Raw genomic sequence first — 19,520 nt, forward strand, 5'->3', positions numbered from 1 at the left:
AGCGACCGTTGGTCGCTTATCTCCTGTCACACTGCTGACATCAGTATGACATCACACCGTACACAAATGACCCTTATATAAGACCGGCATTATCTACCGACAGATTAGTAACAAGATGTCAAAATCATTGAAGGTTTACCCTACTAACCAACTGTTTACCATAGCAACCATGTTTTTTACCTTAGCAACCAACTGTTTACCCTAGCAACCAACTTTTTACCACAGCAACCATGTTTTTTTTACCCTAGCAACCAACTGTTTACCCTAGCAACCAATTGTTTACCATAGCAACCATGTTTTCTTACCCTAGCAACCAACTGTTTACCCTAGCAACCAACTGTTTACCATAGCAACCATGTTTTTTAAAGGGCCTGGGATTGATGACATCAGAAATCTCCATATATGGGCATGAAAGGGATTTTGTTTCTGGAAATATGTCTGTGGGGTGCCACATTTGGAATAAAACACTTACATCACACATCTGGATATCCATACAGCCCATCTAGTTTGCCTGTGTCCATTTATGCCCATATATCTGATGACATTGGGACAATGATCTCCATATATGGGCATAAAACTTATGTTAATTAGTAAAGCCTGGGGATCTCCATATATGGGCATGAGGGGTACCCTAAAAGGGCATCATCTGGGAATAGCAAATATAGTTATCCTAGAAAGTGAAAATCTTACATCAAAGGCCATAACTACCTACCTACCACCATACTGCATTCCTCATTAAACTACCTACCAGTAAGATAGAGGGAGAAAAGCAAAGGGCGAGGTTGCACCATTTCTTGGTCTTCTGGCCAGTGATGTATATCGGACCATTTAACCATATATGGAGACATCTGGTACCCAAAGATATTCACAGATATGGTTCAGGTTCAGGTTCGGTTTATTAGTCAAATGCGTATCCATACAAGTACAGACAAACAATGAAATGCTTGTGCCAAGAGCACTCTCAGCCTTATTGCACACAAAACAATACGACAACAACAGGTCACCCAGGACAACCCAAAAAACAACAAAACAACCATACAGTGTGACAGTGTACAGTTTAAAAACTGCGTATATTTCACATGACTACCTACGTCTCGCTTCCATCTCTTCGTTAAGCAACCTGATTGCTTGAGCATAAAAACTATTACTGAAACGGGTGGTGTGAGATTTGATGCTCTGGTAACGTTTTTTTGAAGGGAGGAGATAGAACAGGGAATGGGCGGGATGACAGCTGTCCTTTAAGATGTTCTCTGTCTTTTTCTTACAGCGTGTGTTATAGATTGTGTGTAGCTGTGGTAATTCTGTGCCAATGATTTTGGCAGCTCTCTTCACAATTCTCTGTAACTGTTTACTGTCTTGAGCAGTCACGTTACCAAACCACACTGTTATGCATCCTGTCAATACACTTTCTATGGTACAGCGATAGAAATTAACAAGAGCCTTGGTGCTTAGGCTAAATCTCCTGAGGCGCCGCAGAAAGTACAATCGCTGCTGCGCTTTCTTAAGGATACCTTCGCTGTTTTGAGACCATGTGAGTGAGTTTGTTATGTGAACACCCAGGAATTTGAAACTGTCCACTATGTCTACAGGTGAACCATTTATGGTTACGGGACTGTGATTGACTTCAGATTTCCTAAAGTCAACGATGATCTCTTTTGTTTTACTAACATTTAGAGAGAGATTGTTATTCTGGCACCATAGGGTTAGCTCTTCAATTTCCCTCCTATAGGCCCTCTCATCATCGTTGGATATTAGTCCTATAACCGTGGTGTCATCTGCAAATTTGAGAATAGAATTATTTCCACACCTGGCAACACAGTCATAGGTGAACAGACTATACAACAAGGGACTGAGGCAACAGCCCTGGGGCGCTCCAGTCCTGGTCAATATTTTAGATGAATGCTTGTTCCCTATTCGTACAGATTGTGGCCTGCCTGTCAAAAAGTCAAACAGCCAGTTGCAGATACTACTGCCCAGACCAAGACCCCTGAGTTTCAACACAAGCTTAGATGGTACAATCGTGTTAAAGGCAGAGCTATAATCTATGAAGAGTAGTCTGACATAAGAGTTCTTATTCTCCAGATGTTTCAAGGCAATGTGTAGTGCGAGAGAAATAGGATCATCGACTGATCTATTAGCACAGTATGCAAACTGTAATGGATCAGTATTGGCAGGGATAATGTGCGTTATATGTGATATAACCATTTTTTCCAGACACTTCATAAGAACAGAGGTCAAAGCCACAGGGCGATAATCATTAAGACAGGTGACAGGTTTTTTCTTTGCTATGGGTACAATTATGGTTTCCTTGAAACACAACGGTACCACACACAATGACAGGGACATATTGAAAATGTCAGTAAAGACTCCCGAAAGCTGGTCAAAACACAACTTAAGGACACGTGAGGCAATCCCATCAGGACCGGCCGCCTTATGAGTCCCAACGCTTTTAAAAGTTTTACTCACATCTCGTTGTGTCACCTGCAGCTCCACCGCACCGGGTGTACCCCGCACCGGTGTAACTGGGTCCGTGTTGTGAAATTCAAAGCGGGCGAAAAAGTTATTCAATTCGTCCGGTAGAGAGTCCGAGGTGTTAATAACAGCCGGCTTCGGTTTGTAATCCGTGATCGCCTGCAGCCCTCTCCACATACGCCGTGCGTCACAGCCACTATAGTTGTTCTCCAGTTTGTCCCTATATTGTCTCTTAGCGTCTCTGATCGCCCTCCTCAGGTCGTATCTGGATTTTTTGTACCGTTCCTCGTCCCCAGATTGAAAAGCGACTCGGCGCTCCCTCAACTTCAGACGAGTATCCTGGTTCATCCACGGCTTCTCGTTGGGATATGAGCGAACGGTTCGCGCTGGGATGCAAATATCCACACAGAATTTAACATAGCTGGTGACAGTGTCAGCATAGTTATCCAAACTTGTGGCTGAGTCTTTGAAGATGGACCATTCTGTCGATTCAAAGCAGCCCTGGAGTTTAGATACATTATCTGTGGACCAGCACTGTACAGACCTCACCCTGGGTTGCTCGCTCTTCATCCTCTGCTTGTAGGCAGGTAGTAGTAGCACCGCATGGTGGTCAGATCTCCCAAAGTGGGGCCGTTGGACCGCTTTGTAGGCATCCTTGATGGTGGAATAACAGTGATCCAGCGTCCTTACCTTCCTTGTTGGGCACTTAACGTGCTGGTAGAAGTGCGGCAACACCGATTTCAAGTTGCAGTGGTTAAAGTCCCCCGCCACGATTGAAATGGCTTCCGGGTGCTTATTTTCCTGCTTACAAATGACATCGCTTAGCTTGTCCATAGCTTCGGATGCATTCACTTCTGGTGGGATGTATACAGCCGTCAGCAACACACAAGGAAATTCTCTGGGTAGGTAAAACGGTCTGCACCGTAGTGTTAAGTGCTCCAGCACCGACGAGCAGTGGTGTGAGACCATATCCACATTAGTGCACCAAGAGTCGTTGATGTAAAACAGAACACCGCCCGCTTTCGTCTTCCCCGTGTTTGCCATTGAACGGTCCGTGCGGAACACGGAGAAGCCATCTAGCTGTACCGCCCTGTCAGGAACGTCAGCCTTCAGCCACGTCTCCGTGAAACAGAGCACACAGCAGTTCTTTATATCCCTTTCAACGCGTAGCCGGGTTCGGAGGTCGTCCATCTTGTTGTCGATCGCTTGGACGTTTGCCAACAGTATGCTGGGGATGGGTGGTCGCGAAGGGCGTCCACGTAGCTTCACTAGTGAACCCCCTCGCTTCCCTCTCTTCCTCCTATGGCCACGCCATGGTGGAACCGTGCTGCTGTTGTTGTTATACAGTTCTCCCGGCAAATCCGGTCTAAAAACGTCCGAGGCAACAAATCTCAAGTCCAGTAACGTCTGGCGATCGTAGGTCATCGTACAGGACGCATTACGTGCAAAAACAGTGACATACAACATAAAAACCAGCAACAAGGCAAGAGCAGCTCTCAACGTGTCGCCATGCCACGGCGCCATCTTGGAAGGGGCTTAATATTGATGACATAAGGGATCTCCATATATGGGCGTAAAAGGGATTTGGTTCCCCTGGCATCACAGGGATCTCCATATATGGGCATAAAATGGATTTGGTTACCCTGGCAACACGGGGATCTCCATATCTCCATATATGGGCATAAAAGGGATTTGGTTCCCCTGGCATCACAGGGATCTCCATATATGGGCATAAAAGGGATTTGGTTCCCCTGACATTACAGTGATGTCAGTGGCTGGTTCTACAGAGGGGATCTCCATTTATGGGCATAAAAGGGAATGTATGTATGATGATGTCAGATATCATAGACGTCATAGGACTTTCACATAACGAATAACTGAGTAAGCATGTAAACCCGTAAAATCTATATTTGGGCATGGCTGATTTATGACCTCATCATGATGACACGAGCAAACACAGCTGAATTGTATAAATGATCAGTGCAGAAACCAACAGAAGTATTTGACCAAGACGCTTCGATTTAAACATCAACAAAGGTGTGACGTTTGTTGATGGTCACGTGTGACGTGTGACGGACGGACGGACGGACGGACGGACGGACGGCCGGTGGAGGTTTTCATAGTAAACTGCTCCCTGACGGTCGCAATTATTTATTAGGACTATAGTCCTGCTGGACAGAAGGATATTTATTTGTATTATTTATTAGGACTATAGTCCTGGTGGATAGAAGGATATTTATTTGTATTATTTATTATGGCTATATTCCTGGCGAAAATACGGGTATTTCTCTTTTTTTTCCTTTTTTACTTACATTTTTGTCCCACAATTTTGTAACCCATTTTCATGTAATCCTGGGCTCTGCTCTCCCTCTGCCGCCCCTGGAGAGACAACGGACTGACCTCATACTTCCTTCTAAGCATGAGGAGTCCAAGCTGCTTCTTTTCACCTGACAGGGGGGAGCTTCCCCGGTTGGATGTAGCGCGTGGAAGGAACACGTTATTCCAACCAGTTCCTTTCCCCTCCATCAGGCGCCCCGGCTAGCCAGGGGGAGGCAGTATAGAGACCAGGATTACTGCATGTTTTTGTGAGGGTATCAACCCTAGGAGACACAGGAGAACATGCAAACTCCACGCAGAAAGGCCCTTTTGCCAACCCCACCTAGGGTGAGGGCGCTGATGACGTGGAGGAGGGAACACGCCCCCAGCACTCACATTGTCCCCCAGCGGGAAAATAAGGGTATTTCTATACTGCTTGGAGTTGTTATAATAGTGTCCACACTGTCATGCAATTATATAGACCGATTTATTGAGTGACACCCTGTAGAGAGCGTCGCTGCCATTAGCTGTGGTGTAAACAGTAGTATAAAGTAACTTGTAGCCTATATTTACTTAAGTACTGTACTTTAGTACAAGTTTGAGTATTTGTACTTGACTTGAGTATTTCCCATTTTTTATCATTTGACTTCTACTCTACCACTGGCTGCGGTTTACACCACAGTAATGACAGCAGCGTCCTCTACAGTGTACGGAGTGTACGGAAATCTGTCTATATTCATGATTCTTATTTGGCCTGTAAATTAAGTTAAGTTATTACACTCCTATAACCTGTCTCTCTGTCTGTCTGTCTGTCTGTCTGTCTGTCTGTCTGTCTGTCTGTCTGTCTGTCTGTCTGTCTGTCTGTCTATCTATGTCTGTATCAATCTCAGAACTTGAATACAAATAAATCTATCTCATGTACTCTGGACAGTATGTTGAGTAACAACTGAAAAGACACACTATTAATACCATCATAACCTGATAACCATAACTACAACACTAACGTTTTAAAGTATCCTAAAGTACTAAACTATTAAGAGCCAGTGCATTTATGTATCTACTACTGTCTACATTGTGAGCAGATACCAGACATTGTTTGTGTCTTTCCAGTTGAAATTCACAGAGATCAGTTGTCAAAGTTCCCCACTGACCATGAAGTGCCAAGCCATTATTATTTTAAAGTCATAACATTTTTACTTGAGTACAGTTTATTTTTTACTCTACCTCGGTGCATGTCCAAGACAACCTAAGAATAACTATTTAGGCCTAACCTATAGTTAAGCCTAAATCAGAAATTAGCCTACAAAAACAAATATGTTGCTACATACTGTACATGTACTGTAAGCCCCTCCCAAACACAAAATGTGTTCCCGGCCTGAATGGGTTAAAGATCACTACAGCTGACAGTGAGATACTCTACTACTGTCTACATTGTGAGCAGATACAACACATTGTTTGTGTCTTTCCAGTTGAAGTTCACAGAGATCAGTGATCTTACTGTGTGTGTGGAGGTCCAGGTTCATTACTGAAGACGGGCCCAACTCCTTTAGAGCGGTCACTCTTCATAGACACACAGCTGGGTGTTGGAGACTCTGCTCTGTGGTCAACACTTCTGGAATTAAAAACACACACACACACACACACACACACACACACACACACACACACACACACACACACACACACACACACACACACACACACACACACACAGGAGGTGAAAAGTCTTGTAGGATAGTAGGATTTAACACACGGGTGACTACCGGTCTCTTAGGCCGATTTTGAGATTGCAAAGTGCAATAACTCTCCCCGTGAAGGTCTCAGAAATCCTTAGCGTTTATATAGTGTCATTTTCCCAAGCCTGTTTTTTCTGCTAAACATTGAAGTTAACATTGAAAGCGAGCGTATTTGAGAGGTCAATTGAAATGATAATTCACATTTGGAAGACAATAGAACCCCTGCTGGCAGCAGGGGGAAGAGGTGTTGCGCTCCTGGGCCAAAAGGGAGAGAATTAAACAGTCAAAATGAACGATAAATGCAGGCGGAGTGGTAGTTTTTCATTTTCAGTCACCCAAGTGTTAAGACGTATATGACTCCCATTGTAAGAATGGATTCAATGTTTGGAACAATCTAGAACGAGTGTGTCACAACTCTCTTCTTCTATGGTTCTGGGTGCAACTAGTGGACTTTCTGCTGATATCCTACTTCCCAGAATGCATCTGGCACCAGGACATAAACACTCTCATAGGAAGGCATAATAAAACATGTATGTTCGTTAATACAGCATTTATCATGAGTGATGTGATATTTTTATAGGTTAAATATTTATATAACCTAGAGACAGACATAACCATTTGAACCTGAAATGATTTGGACATAGGTGTGACATTCTAAAAGAAAATAGCAGATCTACAAGCTCAGAAAGCATCATGAAGCAAGGTATTGTGAGCTTGTAGACCTGCTATTTTTGCATGACAGGAGTGTGTGTCTGTGTGCGTGCACGCAAGCGTGGGTGTGTGAGCGTGCTTGCGTGCGTGTGTTGAATGACCAGTGACACAAGTATTACTATTATTATATATATTTTTTGACAGTGAGATACTCTACTACTGTCTACATTGTGAGCAGATACAACACATTGTTTGTCTTTCCAGTTGAAGTTCACAGAGATCAGTGATCTTACTGTGTGTGTGGAGGTCCAGGTTCATTACTGAAGACGGGCCCAACTCCTTTAGAGCGGTCACTCTTCATAGACACACAGCTGGGTGTTGGAGACTCTGCTCTGTGGTCAACACTTCTGGAATCATAAAGATACACCACAATTAGCATATGGATGATTATGTTAGTTTCTTATTTTTTATTATTATGCTACATTGTTAGTAAAACTAATCTTGAACACTGAGTCCATAGTTTTCATGTGCATTTCTTCATCAAATACAAATCATTTTCAACATTGAAACCTTGCACATTGAGTCTAATGTCTATTACTGTATTGGTTGTGGACTTTTGTCTCTCTATTGTTTGGAGGGTCCTCAATGGGTGAAATACAAAAACTTTAGGCTTGCTTCACAGATTGGCTGTGTAGCAACCTTTGACAGGTACATTGTATTCTCAACTACTGACTCTAAATCAGAGGCGTAATTTCACAAAGAAATGGGGATGGCAAAAAAAGAAATTGTCACTTAAAGGAGTAGTTCACCCCAACATATTTTTTTTTCTATTGATTACTCATGCCACGGAGATTTGAGTTCAATAGACGGGCCCAAGTCCTTTAGAGCGGTCACTCTTCATAGACACACAGCTGGGTGTTGGAGACTCTGCTCTGTGGTCAACAGTAATAAATAAACATTATTAAAAAAATCACAACCTATGCATAATGTAAAACTAAAGTAATAAGCATTTATAAACCTGGTGATCTGTGCTCAGTAGAGTTTGATAACAACTAAATCATTCAGTGTGTTTTACATTCTGACCTGTGATCAGTAGAGTGGTGTCCATCTTTGAAGAGAATAGGTCTAATCATGGACCAGTCACTCTTCATGGAGACACAGCTGGGTGTTGGAGACTCTGCTCTGTGCTGATCAACCCTGGTAGAAAGAGAGGATCAACATTGTTTAATGTATTTATATTCAATCATACAATCCATGTGGAATCCACACACACTTCTAGTCAAACATCTCTTCTATGAACTCTCTACTCTGAAGAATAAAACACTTCAACGTCCTCAGAGTGATAGTGGTACAGAAATGGACGGTACAAACAACCTGCCCAGTGAACCAGTTTCACCATCAGTAGGAAGGTTTGGAGATTTCAAACCTAGTTTTATTTAAAATTCATTCAAGAACAATGGCTTCCATTTAATTCTCATTATTTAACACTGTGTGAACATTCAGCAAAACTAGCAGATCTACAAGCTCACACCATGTCATGTAAGCGTGTAGATCATCTATTTTGTATAAAGGAAGTCAGTACTTCAGTAGTATTTTCACTAGATACTTTTACTTCTACTCGAGTCATTATTTTAAAGTAACAATACTTTTCCTTGAGTACAGTCTAGGGCTACGCTATGTCCAAGACAACCTAAAAATCAAAGATCACTACAGCTGACAGTAAGATACTCTACTACTGTCTACATTGTGAGCAGATACAAGACATTGTTTGTGTCTTTCCAGTTGAGATCAGTGATCTTACTTTGTGCGTGGAGGTCCAGGTTCATCACTGAAGACGGGCCCAACTCCTTTAGAGCGGTCACTCTTCATAGACACACAGCTGGGTGTTGGAGACTCTGCTCTGTGGTCAACACTTCTGGAATCACAACAATATTCATACAATTATCATTGTGAAGTCAATGTGTTCATGATAATTTGTTTGTGTCACATTTTAGAACAATAACATATAGCACAACATTTCTGAGTTTATGTCCTCTACATTGTTGCATAGTTGAACTTCAACTTTATTACAAATGTCCATTTCCAGTTTTCATGAAAGGCACTATCTATAGATTGTTGAAAAGACAGCCAGCCAGCCAGCCAGACAGACAGACAGACAGACAGCTAATCTTATATATCTGAGCATAAATCAGAGTCCTGCTACTGGCCGGGGCCACTTCCATAGAGGTTAGGTTTAGGGTTAGGGTTAGAGATAGGGTTAATGTCGGAATGGAGACATGTTGGAAAGGAGACATGTAACCACGGGCCGGGTATCCGTGGATATCCGACAGGGACCTGAGTTTGATGGGTGAAAACGGGTGGAAAATATACTTTTATATGTTCACGGGGACGGGCTGTACAGTTCAAATATGATTATTTTGGGGGTCAAGGCCTGAAAATGTTGAGACCCACTACTATGAATACAGCTTGAAAGGGGAGGATACTGTTATTAGACTATTGTGTCTTGTTTTTATCCATTATTTGCACAATTATCATGATATTACTTTGTTGTGTTGTGATGTTGTGTATAGGGTGTGCCAATTGGGGAGAGTGTTTTCTGCAGGTGATTCAGTCAGAGTGTATCAAAGGGTGCATATGGAAATGCGCACCGGGTGTGTGCTCAGTGTAGTGAGTGCCTAAACCTAACCCTAATCCTAAACCTAACCTCAGTAAAACTATGCCTAAACCTAACCCTAATCCTAACCTTAACCTCAGTAAAACTATGCCTAAACCTAACCCTAACCTTAATCTCAGTAAATCTATACCCAAACCTAACCCTATTAAGCCCTAACCCTAACCACAGCCGGTGCGCATTCTGAACGCACCCTTTGATACGCTCGGACTGAATCACCTGCAGAAAACTCTCTCCCGTGCCAATTGTAGTCCTAGAGCGGCCATATTTTGTCAAACACAGGTGTTCTGATTGGAGTAGATCATTAGTTGGAGTAGATCATTAGTTGGAGTAGATCATTAGTTGGAGTAGATCATTAGTTGGAGTAGATCATTAGTTGGAGTAGATCATTAGTTGGAGTAGATCATTAGTTCTATGCCAATCAAACATTGAAACGCCTGTGTTTGACCCAAAATATGGCCACTCTAGGACTACAATTGCGTCACCGTTGGTACACTCTATAATGTATATAGTGTGAGTAATGTATTGTGTATTGTATAATAGGAGGATTGATTGACATACTGTGTGTGTGGAGGTCCAGGTTCACTGAAGTGAGGAGGCATTCCCATAGACCAGTCACTTTTCATAGACACACAGCTGGGTGTTGGAGACTCTGCTCTGTGGTCAACACTTCTGGAATCACAACAATATTCATATTCAAACAATGATCATTTGAATGAACACATAGACCCCTCTCCTCCCAATTCCCCTGTCCCCATCTCTTGTCCTACACTTCCAACAATGCGACTGAGTCAGACATGCTACAGAGCATGCTTTGGAGGCAATGGGCTTTGCTTTGGACTTTCTTAAAAAGCCATAAGATAGATTTTACACACATAATCTGCCAAAAAGAAAATACCTTTACTGATACATAATTCAAGTCTTTCATAATCATCCAACCAAAAAAAGTTAACACAAATAGATGACATTTTACGAAATAATCTATGTCTTAATTCATCATATAATGGACAATAAAACAAGAAATTAACCTCGTTTTCAATTTCCTCCAAATCACACAACAAACAAACTCTGTCCTCCTCAGGAGTCCCAATGAATCTACCTCCATAATAAAATAATTAAAGTTGTCAAATTATTGTAGTGGAGTAAAAGTAAAATATTTGGATCTGAGATTTAATGGAGTAGAAGTAAAAGTACTGTAAATTGGAAATATGCATTAAGTACAGTAGTTAAGTAAATGTACTTAGTTACTTTACACCACTGCCATTGTGTGTATATGGTACAGGAGGATTGTCTTACTTTAAGCGTGGAGGTCCAGGTTCATCTTTAGACCCACAGCTGGCTGTTGGAGACTCTGCTCTGTGGATGAGATGTTTGTCTCTTCCCTCCTCCTCCTCTCTCTCCACACACTCACTCATCTTTGGTCTTTATTTAACCTGTCAATGTTAGCAGAAAATAGTAAATGATTAATAAACGAATGTACAAAACACACACACGCACGCACGCACGCACGTGTTGTGAGTTTTCGGTACTTGATACCACACTGAACTAAGCACAATCTAGTGAATAAGGAAGATGTGGCGTAACAGCATGGATTTCTACACAGATTTCACCATCATAATGCTGAGACTACAGTAGATGAACAACAATATCACCATCATAATGCTGAGACTACAGTAGATGAACAACAATATCACCATCATAATGATGAGACTACAGTAGATGAACAACAATATCACCATCATAATGATGAGACTACAGTAGATGAACAACAATATCACCATCATAATGCTGAGACTACAGTAGATGAACAACAATATCACCATCATAATGATGAGACTACAGTAGATGAACAACAATATCACCATCATAATGATGAGACTACTGTAGATGAACAACAATATCACCATCATAATTATGAGACTATAGTAGATGCAGATGCATGCAGTAGCTCTTGTCAACCAACAGGTGTCCTACTGCACCACAGAATTGAAATATCACAATAAAAGAACAGGGAGACACTCAAGTTCCAACAGAACTGGTAGACCTTTGAATATCATGTTAATAATACTATTGATTAACATACTTTACCCTGGTTAAAATAATGTTTCATTCACTAAACTAAGTCATGGACTGCTGGCAGCTTTGAGATGTCAGCTAGCTCAACAGTTCCTTTGTATTAAAATATTTAAAATATACAGTACATATTTTTCTTGATTGGATTACAATTATTTGTATTCCATAACTTTTAATTGTAACATTGCTTACTACATTCACAAACACTAAATACTCAAAAGGAAACCAACCAAACCATACGAACAACTTCTCCCTCACATAGTTTACAGTTTAGGCATTTAGCAGACGCTTTTAATCCAAAGCGACTTACAATAAGCAGGTAATACATCACTATAATAAACAAGATAATATGTCAGAACATCAACAACAATATAACAAACGCATATGAATATCAATCCAAAAACTAAATAAAAAAAAATATATAATCAGTAAAGAAAAAGAGATTCTAAAAAAAACCTAAAAACAATGCTAACTAGCTTCATGTATGGTCATTGAGTGTTTCAGTAGTGCTATGGGTTTAGGTGGAGTCTGAAAAGAGTCATAGGCATATGCAGACATAGGCAGCCTCCTCTTATATTCAAGCAGAGCAGACCATAGAAACTGGGATCAAGTCTATCTGCATGTTGCACATCTGGTCTGCAACGGAAACGCTCTGTGTTTGCATGTGTGCTCCATTCCACTTGCAGTGTGTTTGTGTTTGTGTGTGTGTGTGTGTGTGTGTGTGTGTGTGTGTGTGTGTGTGTGTGTGTGTGTGTGTGTGTGTGTGTGTGTGTGTGTGTGTGTGTGTGTGTGTGCGCGCGTGCAAATAACAGGATACAGTAGGCGGGCTCCAGACCGGATGATACTGTTAACTCACAATGAAAACCAAAGGTTTCAGCCGAGTGGGAAAAGACTGCAGAGTGCAACACTGAAGCAGCAGGTTTACCGTCATAAAAGGTCATAAATAATTATACCAAATGCATGTGTCACTTATAGGGTTAAATAATCAACATAATTTTTTCATAATGTTCTGCTCTGCTGGTGACATCAATCATAAGATTCATAACCAGATTAACCACAGAGAACAAGTACAGACAGGCAGACTAGACAACAGGGAGTGGTAGCTTTAGTAGAAACAAGAAGCATAAAGTAGCCTATAAACTGTTCCTGTGAGAACCAAGTGGTTCTAGTAGTGAATATTAAAACAACAACACTTACTTTACGTAAAGTTGGTTAAGTTTGGTCCATTCTGTTTTGTTTTGTCATCCGCACAGACTGTCAAGTTCACAGTTGTTGTCGTGTCTCAAAATGGTTCCCGAGCTGCGCACTTTAATTTCCTTTATAATGTGACTTTGACCCGCCTCTACAGCTCTAGGGCTACAGTCAGTAAGATGATATCGTCATACACAGGTGAACACATAATAGTCAGGGAACGAGTTGGGCAAGTCCCACCATGTCTCATTCCAACTCCAAGTTATTATGTTATGAGTAGCCTATGCTATGACTGTAGTCAGTGTTTAAACACACAATAGAAGATCATTGGGCTGACTGACGTGAGGACAGGGTTCACCCTGCATGAACACAAGCTCAAATACAATTGGCACAATAGCCTATTCACACAACAGACAGACAGGGCTGTTTAAGAGCCATTTCGCCTACCCTCTGTCCATGTTTGCATATTATCCCTTTGTAATTTAAATTGACAGTGGTGTTACCTGTCAAACCGTGACCATTAGTAGGTCTGGTATACACACGGCTATCCTGACCTTATGAACTCCATAGTAATCACACCAATAGTTTTAGGCGAATTTGCCTGACACCAATAAAATAAACAGAAGAAGCTGATGTTTACAGTGGAAAGGGGAGGTGAGTGTGGGCTTAGATAGATGTCGTTCATATCCAGTCTATATTCTAATCGTATTGTATCTTTATCACTGGCTGTTGCTGCTGTTGTTATATGACACCCAGGTCTGTCTCTCTCTCTCTCTCTCTCTCTCTCTCTCTCTCATGGCCATTGGCCAACTGCTGCTGAAGACACGTGGTTTACAGTAAAGTAGAGAGAGGGATACCCATGTACCTGACATTCTAAAGGTCAAGGATGTCAACGATCACAACACCAGAGGCAGCTCCACTAATCATGTTCAACCTAGATTTATCACTAAACAAGGCTCTAGTTCTCCTGCTATACCACCAGCATGTGGAACGCCCTAACGCAAGCCTTAAAGGAGAGCAAATCCCTAGCCTCCTTCAAAATTGGCCACCTTCAGACGGCTGCTGCTACTAGTGACTTGTGTAAATAAGCTGTAAATCTTACTAGGATCTCCTTTAAGTTGACCTTGTACCAGTGACATTTGTACTGTCATGAAACTGTACTTTTTTTCTATTGCAAACTGCTAATAAACTCTTCAATCAATCAATACCATAGATTGATTGATTGATTGATTGATTGATTGATTGATTGATTGATTCATTCAGTCATTTCATTTTATTGTATTTCCAGCTCATTGGACAACAGGTAGATATGCAATGTGCATTTGTGCATTTGAGCAAGACAATCACATTAATAACTAGAAGCAGTGCTCTTCCGAGCACAGGTCTCCACCAGGCCGTGCGTCCTGGTGGTGCTACTGTATAATAGGCCAATGTAAAAAGGGTGGCATGTGTTCTTCACCTTAGATCTTTCATGGCAATCGGACGCTGCATGCATGATTTCAAGCATTGTGTTCCAAAAATGTGTTTTGCTAAAGTCTACCTGCTGGTGGCGCTATAACAGGACAATGTTAAAAAGGTAGCATTTGTTCCTTGACCTAGTGGGAATATGTGTGGCAAATGTCACGGTAATCGCAAGCTGCGTTGATGATTTGAGGCATTTTGTTCAAAAACTGAGCAATCCTGCAAACTTTGGAAGCTAATATTAGCCAATCAGGATGGAATGTGAAATATCAGACGGATCGGACTTGATCACATGACTATAGAGATACTGTGTACCGATTTGCATGATTTTTGGATAAAATCTCAAGGAGTAATATCCAAAAATGTGTTTTACATAAGTCGACCCAAAGGTGGCGCTATAAAAGGCTGATGTGAAAAATGCAGGGCAAAGGTTTATCCTTAGCCTCTAGGGAGTGCGCTTACAAAGTTTGAAACTGATCGGTGGAGTTATAGGTAAAACCACAAATCGGGCTGTTATAGCGCCACCATGAGGCTGATTAAAAAAAAATTAAGTGGCATTTCTTCCTCGGCCTAGTGGGAACGTGTGTGCGCGATTTCATGATAATTGCACTTTGCGTTTGTGATTTGAGGCAATTTGTTCAAAACGGCTCAATCCCACAAACTTTGGAAGCCAATCTTAGCCAATCAGGATGGAATATGCAAAATCGGACAGATCCGTGTCGATCACATGACTGTCGAGATATTGCCTACCGATTTGTAGGATTTTTGGACAAAATCTGTAAGAGTAGTGCACAGAAATGTGTTTAGCAAACATCGGCCACTAGTTGGCGCTAGAAAAGGCCCATTTGAAAAATTTAGGGCAGAGGTTCTAGATTGGCATCCAGGGAATGTGTGTGCTCACTTTGGCAGCGACCGGGCCAACGGCGACTGAGATTAGGTGTTCACAAACTGCGAGGACGCACGCACGGACGCACGGACGCACGGACGCACGGACGCACGGACGGACGGACGGACGGAGGGGAAAACATAGTCTCCCCTCAGCCTTCGGCTGGTGGAGACAATAAAGTATCAAGAAAGTCCAAAGCACATGTTGTCAAGTCCATATGACAGAGTAATTAGGTGTCCCAAGATACTGGAAAAGGGGAAGGGAGAAGCATAGTGCTTATCAAGCCCTACCCCTGGCTCAGTTTGCAAGATAATAGAAATAATGGTAATAATAATGATTAATAGACAAAATAGATTAAGATTAGCACATCATACAACATCCCTCCCACCCCTGTGACTATCCCATGTGAGAGTCAAGACAGCAAAGAGCCCTACAGGCACAAGTGTCACTGTGGAGTGGGCGGCATGATAATAGTTACAGTAATATTTTATTATATATTCTCGTTATGATTATAGGAAATTCAGTAATTATATATTAATTGGTATACTTTATGATAATAATAGGCTATAAGTATGTCATAGGTGCTATAGTTACTTCAGTATTGTCAAGTTTATATTATAATACGGCGTATGATAAACAGTCAAATTTCCATCAATTGAGTAGTTGTTCTTCCTGTTTGTAACTGTCAAATAATACTTTTTTCAGTTTCCTTTTGAATTGGTATATGCTGGTGCTTTTTTGAATGTCATCAGCTAGCCCACTCCACAGTGACACTCCGCAGGATGAGACAGACATGGATTTGAGGGTTGTATGGACTAGCGGTTGTTCAAAGTCTAAGCTAATAGTAGGGCGGCGTGGCTATAAAATCGTTCAATTTTGCGATAAAAGCGCCAAACTTGGTAGATATGTTGATTGATATATTAGAAACAAATCTGGATATCGGGCCATCAAAAATTTTGATTTTTCAAAATGGCCACTAGCGGTTTGTTAAACCTTCCTAAATCACCCTCTAGGAGCGACAGTTTTAGTGATAGGAAGCTGAAATGTTGCATGCTGTGTGTGCATGTTCATGTCAATTGGTTAAAAGGGGGTGTGGCAATGGGAGTGGCCTATCATAAAAAGGTGCATAACTTTGATATAGATGCACAGATTTGCACAAAATGTTGTGGAAAGGTTGGTCACAACCCAAATAACATCTGAGTAACTGTTCACACCATCTTCTAAAAAAGGGGTTTGTCATTAGGACCAGTGTAATACCAGTGTAGTACCAGTACAAAACCAGAAGCTCCCTCCCTTCAGGTTGTTCTTCTTCACCTCCTCAATTCAACTCCTCAGGGCCAAGATCTGGGATAATGTGGTTCTCTCCTCTCGAAAGGCATTTTGGTTTTCCTCGGGTGAAGGTCGATGGCATGCCGAATCCGGTTTAGTATTATCCGGTTGTAGACCTTTGCTGCAATACAGGTCAGGCTGATGCCTCGGTAGTTGCCTAGCAGGGCAAGGTTACAGAACTGTAGGATGATGTGGTCAAGACATCAGTTCTTTACGACCTCTGGGGGTATGCCGTCTGGCACAGCACTCTTACCCTCTCTCAGAGTGTTTTTCACCATGGCAAACTCAGTGACCGTGAAGGGATCATCCTTGATGTTGAGGTTCTGGAGGAATGATGGTATTTCTTCCTCCTCTCCATCTGATGTTGTGCCCAGCAGCCCTCGGAAGTGGTTGAACCAGGTCGCTACCCTCTCCTCACTGGTGTGTCCCTCGACCTGTCCCTCCTTGCTCCTCTTCCTTTGTCCTCGTCCTCGTCCAGGCTTCTCCATACTGCCTCTCACCATGCGCTGCCTGGACTCTCTGCACCCTCTCCATCAGTTCCTCCCCCTTGATGTTATCATAGGTACTGAAGAAAAGCTGTTTGGCCTCGTTCAGTAAGCTCACATGCAAAGCCAAGCCATGCTTCCTCCACCCTGCCCCGTGCCGCTGCGACCTTTGGGTGTTTGGACTGCAGGGAGCTTCTGGTTTTGTACTGGTACTACACTGGTATTACACTGGTCCTAATGACAAACCCCTTTTTTAGAAGATGGTGTGAACAGTTACTCAGCTGTTATTTGGGTCGTGACCAACCTTTCTACAACATTTTGTGCAAATCTGTGCATCTATATCAAAGTTATGCACCTTTTTATGATAGGCCACTCCCATCCCACACCCCCTTTTAACCAATTGACATGAACATGCACACACAGCATGCAACATTTAAGCTTCCTATCACTAAAACTGTCGCTTCTAGAGGGTGATTTAGGAAGGTTTAACAAACCGCTAGTGGCCATTTTGAAAAATCAAAATTTTTGATGGCCCGATATCCAGATTTGTTTCAAATATATCAATCAACATATCTACCAAGTTTGGCGCTTTTATCGCAAAATTGAACGATTTGTCATGTTTCAAGAGCTACGCCGCTCCACTATGGGTTTCTTAAGTCATAGTGACTTTCTTTGTCTGGAAATCTGTTTGTTTTTAGCTTTACATTTGATTTGGGCTGTTTTGAATTTGACTAGATCGGGGAACTTTAGAATAAGTTAATCGTAGAAGAGAAGGTTTGTGTGATCACAGTAGCCAGTGTTGTTTATGACTCTTATGGCTCTTTTTTGTAGTATGTGAAGTGAATGAGTTGCTGTTTTGTATGTGTTCCCCATATAGTCAGGGAATATTAATAAAAACCTGGGAATAAATTCCTTACCAAACTATTTCTTCACCAATGTGTTTGTAAAGGTAACATCTAAGAAAGATTGAAATTCAACATCCCCAGGAAAATCTTTGACAGCTAGGGTAATTCTGGGTCTCATTTACTTACTATACATGACTCCCAAAAATATGCTTTAAGTGGGATGTGAGGGGTCTACCTAGGTGTTTTTAATTCATTGGGCTAAAACATTCATTGGGCTAAAACAGCCCATAAAAATGATGGTTTAGTGATGAGGCCTCACTTTTCACAGTGGTATTATATGGGGGTCCATTTTTAGCACAAGGAATGTTTTTCGTGCAAAACAAATGCTTGCAATGGATTCAGAATGATTAAAAACACCTAGTTCTTAGACCCCTCACATCCCACTTAAAGGGTTAGGGTTAGGGCAGTGGCGGTTGGTACGTATATTGCGCCCTGGGCCAGGTAGTATAGCGCCGCCCGAAAATCGGTTATTTGCGGGCAAATTATGCATTTTTTCAAGTTAAAAGCAGTTCGGTTCTACACGGCGGCAGAACCATTTTGGGCTTAATATAATAGGGTTTATAAAAGCATGATCTGACTGTCTCAGTCTTACCTTGGGCTGGTGGAGAAATGGTTCTTTCACAGTCACGCACAGTGAGACAAGACTATATAGTTCCTATATCCTGGCAGATAGAGAGAGGTCTGTCGTCTGTATTTTGTAGAGGAAAAGTCACGATGATCCCCTCCATGTGATGTGAGCTGGAACTGGGCTTCAATGTGTTGAAACCACGGCCGTGGGTTATGCTGCCAAAAGTCCGGCAACTTGATATCGTTAGCACCGACGTTCGGTGCGGGCGCTGTGGGAACGTTAACGCCGGCGACGTTGTCTTCGTTGTCGGACATGTCGTATTCACTCACGGGGTCACCAGTGTAGAGTTACGGAACAGCGAGACAGTAGACGTAGGTGCAGTCGAGGTAGTTTACTTAACTTCACATAAACTTGTATCACGTACATACACGGTGTGCATCAAGCTAGCAGCACAACAACAACAACACATCACCCGGAAACCCCCAGCCCTTAAAGGCACAGTACTCCTGTGTCTCTCACAGTCTGTATATGTGGGTCACCACACCTTTATCTTACCACCAGGGGGTGTTGTTGTATTCGGTCTGGTCTAAACAGACAAGGAGTGTTTGCAGGGCCGTCACTCTACTTTTTTTTTTTTTTTTTTTTTCTTCTTCATGCGCCCCCGCAAACTGGCGCCCTGGGCAATCGCCCCGCTAGCACCCCCTTGGGGCCGCCTCTGGGTTAGGGTTAGGGTACAGTACACCCTAGTACAGTGTATAGTAAGTGAATGAGACGCA

At 42.1% G+C, this 19,520-nt stretch overlaps 1 protein-coding gene across 1 annotated transcript in view; it reads right to left on the reverse strand.

Moving 5' to 3' along the window:
• The window catches only part of LOC308306683 (protein NLRC3-like), a gene marked incomplete at both ends in the record, with an annotated part of 44,108 nt that extends 30,430 nt beyond the window's left edge, over positions 1–13,678 (reverse strand). Inside the window, one exon of the mRNA XM_080751724.1 lies at positions 13,665–13,678. Within this exon, the coding sequence (XP_080607850.1) occupies positions 13,665–13,678 (14 nt within the window). The remainder of the gene's footprint in view (positions 1–13,664) is intronic.
• Positions 13,679–19,520: the final 5,842 nt, after the last annotated feature.

The sequence above is a fragment of the Nannobrachium achirus genome (assembly GCF_963921795.1).
Source record: "Nannobrachium achirus genome assembly, chromosome: 1".
Taxonomy (NCBI): domain Eukaryota; kingdom Metazoa; phylum Chordata; class Actinopteri; order Myctophiformes; family Myctophidae; genus Nannobrachium; species Nannobrachium achirus.